At 43.2% G+C, this 10480-nt stretch overlaps 1 protein-coding gene across 1 annotated transcript in view; it reads left to right on the top strand.

Moving 5' to 3' along the window:
• Positions 1-6526: 6526 nt before the first annotated feature.
• LOC128685101 (uncharacterized) overlaps positions 6527-10480 on the top strand; it is a 74222-nt gene continuing 70268 nt past the window's right edge. Inside the window, exon 1 of the mRNA XM_070104658.1 lies at positions 6527-6734. Within this exon, the coding sequence (XP_069960759.1) occupies positions 6731-6734 (4 nt within the window). The 5' untranslated portion in view covers positions 6527-6730. The remainder of the gene's footprint in view (positions 6735-10480) is intronic.

Raw genomic sequence — 10480 nt, 5'->3', positions numbered from 1 at the left:
TTGCTACTCTGGTGATCGTCGCTGTCTACTCAGAGATGGCGCTACTCTCAACTGTACACAGTGCCCAGAGTATATACATTCCCCAGAGAGAAATTAGGTCTAATAATAACGATCCCAAATGGGTTAACGGGAGGTTAAAGCATCTATTAGGGGAGAAAAGGGGAATTTATAGGCGCATCAGAAGAGGAGAGGTTAACCTTACTGACCAATATGTTCAGCTTAAAAGAGAAGTAAAAAAGGCGATTAGAAAGGCTAAACGTGACTATGAAATTAGAGTCGCTAATGAATCAAAGACTAATCCAAAGGGGTTCTTTCAAGTGTATAGGACGAAGGTGAAGGAAAAAGTAGGACCTCTGAAATCTGGGAATGGACAGCTGACGGATAATGAACTGGAAATGTGTTCCTTATTTAATGACTATTTTTTGTCAGTTTTTACACAGGAAGATGTAAATGAGATTCCAGTAATTAACAATTATTTAGTTCCTGATGAATTTAAGTTAACTAATATTACTGTCACGAGGGACATGGTTATTAAACAGATAGACAAACTGAAACAAAATAAGTCCCCGGGACCCGATGAGTTGTTTTCAAGGGTACTTAAGGAATGCAAGATGGAGCTTAGTCAGCCATTAACGAGTGTATTCAATGCGTCCATCCTTACCAGTGTTGTGCCAGAGAAGTGGAAGATGGCTAATGTGGTTCCTATATTCAAATCAGGGGATAAGTCCACTCCTTCAAATTACCGTCCAATAAGCCTGACATCTATAGTGGGCAAGTTATTAGAATCAATTATAGCTGACATTATCAGAAGTCACCTTGAAGAGCATAACTTGATAAATGAATCTCAGCATGGATTCACGAGAGGTCGTTCCTGCCTGACAAACTTACTGACGTTCTTCAATAGAACATTTGAGGCAGTTGACAGTGATAAGGAATATGATATTGTTTATTTGGATTTTAGTAAAGCCTTCGACAGAGTACCTCACAAGAGACTCTTAAGAAAAGTGGCAGCTCATGGTATAGGAGGTAAAGTTCTAGCATGGATTGAGGCATGGCTTACCAATAGAAAGCAGAGAGTTACCATTAATGGAGTGAAATCTGAATGGGGATTAGTCACTAGTGGCGTTCCACAAGGATCAGTTTTAGGCCCTCTCTTGTTCATAATTTACATTAATGACCTTGATGAAGGGATTACTAGTGACATGAGTAAGTTTGCTGATGATACAAAGATAGGCCGTATAATTCACTCTGAGGAGGATATCAATGAACTCCAGGACGATTTGAACAAATTAATGTCTTGGTCTGAGAAATGGCAGATGAAGTTTAATGTGGATAAGTGTAAGGTACTTGCCCTTGGTAATGAAAATAACCCTCGAAGCTATAATCTAGGTGAAGTAGAGCTTGGTCATACAGAATGTGAAAAAGACTTGGGAGTCATGGTAAGCAGAAATCTAAAGCCAAGACAGCAGTGCCTCAGTGTGCGTAACAAGGCCAACAGATTACTTGGATTTATCTCAAGAAGTATAAGTAACAGAAGTCCAAAAGTTATTTTACAGCTCTATACATCACTAGTGAGGCCTCATTTAGATTATGCTGCTCAGTTTTGGTCCCCTTACTACAGGATGGACATAGACTCATTAGAGAACATACAGAGAAGAATGACTAAAATGATTTACTGTGTAAGGAACCTCCCGTATGAAGATAGACTTAAAGCTTTAAATCTCCACTCTCTGGAGAGGCGTAGAATGAGGGGAGATATCATTGAAGTGTATAAGTGGACGACGGGCATAAACAAGGGAGACATTAATAAAGTACTGAGGGTGTCGAACCAGGTAAGAACCAGGAATAATGGATTTAAGTTGCATAAATTTAGATTTAGAAAGGACATAGGTAAGTACTGGTTTTCTAACAGAGTTGTAGATGCGTGGAACAGTCTTCCCAGTGGGGTGATAGAGGCTAGGACCTTGGGTAGCTTTAAGAAGAGACTGGACAAATATATGAGTGGGAGGGGCTGGGTTTGATTGGTGTTGGGGGGTGCGGGAGTTGTTTCTTGAGTAGCTTTAGGTAGATGTCGTTTTGATAAGGACCTGCCTCGTATGGGCCAGTAGGCCTTCTGCAGTGTTCCTACATTCTTATGTTCTTATGTTCTTATGTTCTGTGTTGTCCCTGGACCCATTATGTACCTCTGTAATTTTTTGACTACCGCCCACAGGATGGGTATGGGGTGCATAATAAACATATTAAACTACTGTTGTCACTGGTTGCCAGCAGTGACGCGGTCACCTGGTCTGGGGCTAAAGATGCAAAGGTTCCCAGATGCAAATATTTTGTCCAATTAATGGATATTTTTTACTGCAGTATATTAAACAGTGACCACGAAAGCACGACAGTTTAAGAAGTTCCACATTCATACTGAAAATCATGTTTTCAAAGACGATTTCTTTTAATAATAATAATAATAATATCTTTATTTACTACAAGTACATGTACAAGGTATACAGGCCTAGCTGACATCAACGACATACTACTATATAGAAAGCCCCTTGTTATGTAGAGCATTCCCCCTCAGGGGAGGCTCCTTGACGCTGGTGAGGGGGCTCTTGATCTAGGGAATTGGATCTGTGCTCCGGTTCCCTGAATTGAGCCCGAATACCTTCCACATCCCCCTCCCCCCAGATGCGCTGTATAATCCTAGCGGTCTTCCATAATAAAAATAATGTAAAGCATTTCCGGCTAATTAGGTCAATTTTGTCCCACACCAGTCGACTAACACCCAGATACCCATTTTACTGATGGGTGAACACTGGATAGCAGGTATTCTGGAAACAAGTCCTAATGTTTTCAGCTGTACCAGGGATCGACCCCCGGACTACAGTGTGCCGAGTGCGCTAGGCCTTCCCGAGATTGAAATCCTAACTTTTAGTTTTCAAAATATTCGTCCATTTGGTATTTAACACACATATATACTAAGTAACTTTTTTTGCGGTTACCCTAGATAATTTACACGTGTTAAACTTTGTATGATAATTATACTTATGTGTACCTGTACCTAAATAAACTTAATGAACATTGCTTATGAAGCAAGGCCATCCAAAGGACACAATGTCTTGAGGCTGGGTAAAGGGCTCTTGATCCAAGGAAGTGGAGCTTCCTCCAGTGACCTGGATCAGATCTGATTACCTCCCATTCTCCAAGTGCTGTATATCTCTTATGGGTTTAGCGCTTCCCTGTGAATATATTAATATCAAGATACCTGTGGAATTTTTTTTATAATTTTCCTAAATTCAGCAAGTGTAAATATGAATATAATAATTGTGTATTATAATGTGACTGATTTGACTCGTCAAGAAGAAGGGTGTGCAGCGGCCGCAGAGTGATGCAGGGAGGAGGACGCCATATTGGAAAAACCTGGGAGCACTAGTTGTGACATTTTGTGTATGTAATCAAGTGTCTTCGAGGTCAAATTGGTGTATATTGGCCTCAGTCCGTAATTTAGAAATTGCTGACACGATCCCCGCTGAAGAATTGGGATAAATAGTGTGGAAAACCCTTACAATTCTGCAACAAGGATGGAAAAATAGAGTACTCCGATTCTTCCCAGCAGCACACCTTAGCTAAGTGACGTTTACCCATAATGTAGGTTAGGGTAGTGTTAGGGTGTGTTCCACAAATAATAATTGTGATCCTGTAATTAAATGATGAGTGCATATATTTTTAGAAAAAAATACTGTGTTCTCAATACTTCCTTCCCCCCTCCCCCCGTCTCCTTTCAAGTCACAAATCATCATACACTCCACTCAGTATCTTGTAATTTACCAACATTATTGGCATTAATTTTTATGTTGTAATAATTGATAGGCCTGACTTTCTTTGTGGGTGGGAAAGAGTGTGTGTGTGTGTGTGTGTGTGTGTGTGTGTGTGTGTGTGTGTGTGTGTGTGTGTGTGTGTGTGTGTGTGTGTGTGTGTGTGTGTGTGTACTCACCTATTTGTGGTTGCAGGGGTCGAGTCTTAGCTCCTGGCCCCGCCTCTTCACCGGTTGCTACTGGGCCCTCTCTCTCCCCGCTCCATGAGCTTTATCAAACCTCGTCTTAAAACTGTGTATGGTTCCTGCCTCCACTACGTCATTTTCTAGGCTATTCCACTGCCTTACAACTCTATGACTGAAGAAATACTTCCTAATATCTCTCTTGACTCATTTGTGTCTTCAACTTCGAATTGTGGCCTCTTGTTTCTGTGTCCCCTCCCTGGAACATCCTGTCTTTGTCCACCTTGTCTATTCCACGCAGTATTTTATATGTCGTTATCATGTCTCCCCTGACCCTCCTGTCCTTCAGTGTCGTCAGGCCGATTTCCCTTAATCTTTCTTCATAAGACATTCCCCTTAGCTCTGGAACTAACCTTGTCGCAAACCTTTGTACTTTCTCTAGTTTCTTGACGTGCTTTATCAAGTGCGGGTTCCAAACAGGTGCTGCATACTCCAGCATGGGCCTGACATACACGGTGTACAGTGTCTTGAACGATTCCTTACTAAGGTATCGGAATGCTGTTCTCAGGTTTGCCAGGCGCCCATATGCTGCAGCAGTTATCTGATTGATGTGTGTTTCCGGAGACATGCTCGGTGTTATACTCACCCCAAGATCTTTCTCCTTGAGTGAGGTTTGCAGTCTTTGGCCACCTAGCCTATATTCTGTCTGTGGTCTTCTGTGCCCTTCCCCTATCTTCATGACTTTGCATTTGGCAGGATTAAATTCGAGAAGCCATTTGCTGGACCAGGTGTCCAGTCTGTCCAGGTCTCTTTGAAGTCCTGCCTGGTCCTCATCAGATTTAATTCTCCTCATTAACTTCACATCATCTGCAAACAGGGACACTTCTGAGTCTAACCCTTCCATCATGTCGTTCACATATACCAAAAAAAGCACTGGTCCTAGGACCGACCCCTGTGGGACCCCGCTCGTCACAGGTGCCCACTGTGATACATCATTACGTACCATGACTCGTTGTTGCCTCCCTGTCAGGTATTCTCTGATCCATTGCAGGGCCCTTCCTGTTATATGCGCCTGATGCTCTAGCTTCTGCACTAATCTCTTGTGAGGAACTGTGTCAAAGGCCTTCTTGCAGTCCAAGAAGATGCAATCAACCCACCCCTCTCTCTCTCGTGTCTTACTTCTGTTATTTTATCATAAAACTCTAGAAGGTTTGTGACACAGGATTTGCCTTCCATGAATCCGTGCTGGTTGGCATTTATACTCTTGTTCCGTTCCAGGTGCTCCACCACTCTCCTCCTGATAATCTTCTCCATAACTTTGCATACTATACACGTCAATGACACAGGTCTATAGTTTAGTGCCTCTTTTCTGTCTCCTTTTTTAAAAATGGGAACTACATTTGCCGTCTTCCATACCTCAGGTAGTTGCCCAGTTTCCAGGGACGTGTTGAAGATTGTGGTAAGCGGCACGCACAACATATCTGCTCCCTCTCTAAGGACCCACGGGGAGATGTTGTCCGGTCCCATTGCCTTTGAGGTATCGATGTCCCTTAGCAGTTTCTTCACCTCTTCATCTGTATGTATGTCGTCCAACACTTGTTGGTGTATTCCTCGCTGGTGTCCCCATCTGATCTGTCCCCCCAGAGTCCTTCCTGTCTCTACTGTAAATACTTCCTTAAATCTCGTGTTGAGCTCCTCACATATCTCTTGATCGTTTCTTGTGAGTTCTCCACCTTCTTTCCTCAGCCTTATCACCTGGTCCTTGACTGTTGTCTTCCTCCTAATGTGGCTATACAGCAGTTTCGGGTCAGATTTGACTTTCGATGCTATGTCGTTTTCATACTGTCGCTGGGCCTCCCTCCTTATCTGTGCATACTCGTTTCTGGCTCGTGTGTGTGTGTGTGTGTGTGTGTGTGCGTGTGCGTGTGCGTGTGCGTGTGTGTGTGTGTGTGTGTGTGTGTGTGTGTGTGTGTGTGTGTGTGTGTGTGTGTGTGTGTGTGTGTCGGAGGAGAGGCATGGTGCAGCCTAGTGTCTAAAGTGTCACCTAACTCTGAGGTACAACTAACATTGGTAAGTACAATAAATTCTTGTTTAGTTGTGGCCCCCCCCCCAATTATGTGGACGAAATATTTCAGGAATGTACCTGTGAGCCTCATCCCCATAATTTCCCACAATACCGTTTTTCCTCCAGAGGTACTGGATTTTTAACAACAGTGATGTATTTCACGAATTGGTTCTGTACAAGGTAGTTTTTTCCCCCATGCAAGGAATTTCCATTTGGTTAATGGGGTTTAATGCCTATCGACCACACGAGGGTCATGAAGGCTGCTTGGTAACCTTTTCACCACCGGGCAAGAATACTTTAATACCTAAAAAGGAATTAAGGTAAACTCAGTATATATACTCTGAGAGAAATACACCCATCAGGGTGTATGTCCTGCGTTTCCATTTAGTGTCTTAATCCCCTGACTTTATAATTCACGGTGGCCAGAGTATGATTTTTAAAAGTTGTTTGGCAACCTATGTTATAAATACTGGTAGATATGGCCACCAGCTCACTCCTTCCCGAGCCTTCAACGTGTTAAAACCCACTACATTTCTCCCTCAGCGCTAGCAATAGTCACTTGTGAGATAAAGGAACTTAGTTTCTCTTCAATAAACGTTAGTTTGTGCCCGATCACGACGTGTTTTCAACGATAAAAGAATTAAGAGATTATTCACCTGCAGTTTGTGTTCCACAAGGACATGGGTAAAGTGTTTTTCACATTTTCTTATATATTAGTTGCAGGCACACGATAGTTTCAGTTAGGACTGACTTTGTTTTATTAACTAGGAGTTCCTTAATGTGTTGGTGGGTTTATTTGGTTTAAAGGTTATTATTGACTACACGAGGGACATGAAGATTGCATCAGTCACTCTACCAGTCAAGGATACATGCAGCCACAAGACATATACTTCTCCTAAATATAGAGTTCCTTAACCACTTGACTGGTGTTGGTGAGATACCAACACGATATAATCGTTCTTTTAGTTTTCACAATAAAAAACAAAATGCATGTGTAGTCGAGAAAGACAAAGTCAACAATTTACACGACATTTGTAAAAACTTGATTTTCCGTACGGTGTATTATGAAGGTTATCACCATCTGTTTTTGTCTCCCTCTAAGTATTTACAAAATTGTAATTTGTGTACAAGTTGTGAATGAATTTGTAATATTAGTGTATGTCGAGAGGCACCAGTGTGAAAACTCGCTTCACCTCCCATCATATACTCCCAATATCCACACACCAGCTACACTTCCCACGTTAACTAGTCACACCTCCGTCAAACCAGCCTCATCTTCCATATAGACTAGCTACGCCAGGGCTACTGAATTAGCGGCCCGTGGTCCGAATCCGGACCTTCTGAGTGTTGTAGTTAGACCGCGGGCTTCAGTGTTGTAGTTGGAGCGCGGGCTTCAGTGTTGTAGTTGGAGCGCGGGCTTCAGTGTTGTAGTTGGACCGTGGGCTTCAGTGTTGTAGTTGGAGCGCGGGCTTCAGTGTTGTAGTTGGAGCGCGGGCTTCAGTGTTGTAGTTGGAGCGCGGGCTTCAGTGTTGTAGTTGGAGCGCGGGCTTCAGTGTTGTAGTTGGAGCGCGGGCTTCAGTGTTGTAGATGGGGCGCGGGCTTCAGCGTTGTAGTTGGAGCGCGGGCTTCAGTGTTGTAGTTGGAGCGCGGGCTTCAGTGTTGTAGTTGGAGCGCGGGCTTCAGTGTTGTAGTTGGAGCGCGGGCTTCAGTGTTGTAGTTGGATTGCGGGCTTCAGTGTTGTAGTTGGAGCGCGGGCTTCAGTGTTGTAGTTGGAGCGCGGGCTTCAGTGTTATAGTTGGACCGTGGGCTTCAGTGTTGTAGTTGGAGCGCGGGCTTCAGTGTTGTAGTTGGAGCGCGGGCTTCAGTGTTGTAGTTGGAGCGCGGGCTTCAGTGTTGTAGTTGGAGCGCGGGCTTCAGTGTTGTAGTTGGAGCGCGGGCTTCAGTGTTGTAGTTGGAGCGCGGGCTTCAATGTTGTAGTTGGAGCGCGGGCTTCAGTGTTGTAGTTGGAGCGCGGGCTTCAGTGTTGTAGTTGGAGCGCGGGCTTCAGTGTTGTAGTTGGACCGCGGTCTTCAGTGTTGTAGTTGGAGCGCGGGCTTCAGTGTTGTAGTTGGAGCGCGGGCTTCAGTGTTATAGTTGGACCGTGGGCTTCAGTGTTGTAGTTGGAGCGCGGGCTTCAGTGTTGTACGTCATATGGTGTAAATAAAGTTGGGCAACAGTGGTGTTATTTATAGGTTTTTGTGGTTAGGTGTGCGCTAGGCACAATCTTTGTGTTACTTATGTCATGGTTATATTTTATGTTGTACTGTACTGTTGTCAATAGCACTGTTATGTCCATATAAGCTGTATAGAGCTTGAATGTCATAGTTGAAGCTGTGTTATTGTTTTTTAACGTTTGGAATTGCATGTTTAAATGTGTAGAAGCTTACATGTGTTGGGTTTTTGAGACTAAGTTTATACCTATGGCTTTGTAGTAATTTTGTATAAGAACATAAGAACGAAGGAACACTGCAGAAGGCCTACTGGCCCATGTGAGGCAGGTCCAAGTCTCCTACCGGCTTAAGCCAATGCACCCAACCTAGTCAGGTGGGTGGCCCGGTGGCCTGGTGGCTAAAGCTCCCGCTTCACACACGGAGGGCCCGGGTTCGATTCCCGGCGGGTGGAAACATTCCGACACGTTTCCTTACACCTGTTGTCCTGCTCACCTAGCAGCAAATAGGTACCTGGGTGTTAGTCGACTGGTGTGGGTCGCATCCTGGGGGACAAGATTAAGGACCCCAATGGAAATAAGTTAGACAGTCCTCGATGACGCACTGACTTTCTTGGGTTATCCTGGGTGGCTAACCCTCCGGGGTTAAAAATCCGAACGAAATCTTATCTTATCTTATCTTATCTCAGGTCAGGTCACATTGACTTAAGGGAGGAACACATATTGTTATGTAACTGAAGCATTAGGACAATTACATAAATTAATGTTTTGATCATTGCTGTGTGACATTAGATTAGGTAACATCCATTGTTTGTAGTATGTTAGGTTGTAAATAGTGGGGTGGTTGGATAACCACGGGGGAGGGGGTAATATGTCTGTGTAATATGTTCAGTGCAATGAATTGCATGGTCTGTAGTCGATTGCATCATCAGTGTGGGAAGAAAATGGATGTCTCTGAGGGTACAGATTACGTACCATTTCGAGGGATGTGTATATAAAAGTGTTGTTCATATTGTATAATTCTGATAAGTTGGGTAGCTCCAACAGGTTTGGGTTAAGTGATAGGATGAGGGAACAGAGAGGGGGGGGGGGTTGAACCCACACGGAGTTGTAAGTGTGGTGTATAATGTTAGCTGTAGGTAGGATTGTGTTAATTTTATAGCCCTACATGAGCTTTATATATATTATATTTTTGTAATGTCATGTTTTAAATAAAATATAAAAAAAATAAAGCAGATTCCATTATCTGATAATACATCAGCGAGGAGAACAGAACTATTGGCAGAAGATCTTATGTCGCAACTTGATCTATGAGTGAAAAAAGCACCTTGTATGTCATTGGCTTTAGATGAGTCAACAGACAGTACCGATAATGCTCAACTCATGGTATTTGTGGGATATTATGACGCAGAGAAAAAGAATTTTGTCAGGACTTGTTGGGTGTGACCGACCTTAAAGGAAGAACACGAGGAGAGAATATACGTATATGGATCCTTGAAAATCATTTTTAGAATCGAGAAATAGTGATGTCAAATCCATCATTTCACTGACCACAGATGGAGCTCCAGACATGGTTGGTCGAGAGAGGGCACTAGTCGCAAGATTAAAGGAAGATAATCTCGATATGATAAGTTATCACTGCATTATCCACTAATCAGTAGTGTGTACCAGTCTGGGAGATGAATATGGTGACCTCATGGAGACTATTATGAAGCTAGTAAACTTCCTTCGATCAACGTCAGCACTACAAGTCCGTCTACTCCGAAGCTTTCTAACTGAGGTCGATGCTATGACGATTTACTTGTGCACAACAATGTGAGATGTTTGAGTAAGGGGCTGCTACACCTTCCACATAAACTGGTACACTTCTCATAAACCAGCTACACCTCCCACAAACCAGTTACATATCCCTACAAACTAGCTACACTTCCCACATAAACTTGCTACACCTCCCACATAAACCAGCAACACCTCCCACATGAACTAACTACTGTATATAATTGCAATAATACCTGTTTCAATTGCGAACTCGTATAACCTATGGATAACTGCTAATAAAGCCTTCTACTTGGTAATATTTTTTTCTGTCAATAAAGTCTTCTAACTGGTAATACATTCTTCTAACTGCTAATAGTCTTCTATTGTCGCCAGTGGCTTGTCGACGCGAACTTTGGCAGTAAAGTAGTGCGCCCTTCAGTCTCTAAGAGACGCCTGACTAAACTGT

Source organism: Cherax quadricarinatus, chromosome 5 (genome assembly GCF_038502225.1).
Source record: "Cherax quadricarinatus isolate ZL_2023a chromosome 5, ASM3850222v1, whole genome shotgun sequence".
Lineage (NCBI taxonomy): Eukaryota > Metazoa > Arthropoda > Malacostraca > Decapoda > Parastacidae > Cherax > Cherax quadricarinatus.
This window is presented reverse-complemented; position numbering and strand designations above follow the sequence as displayed.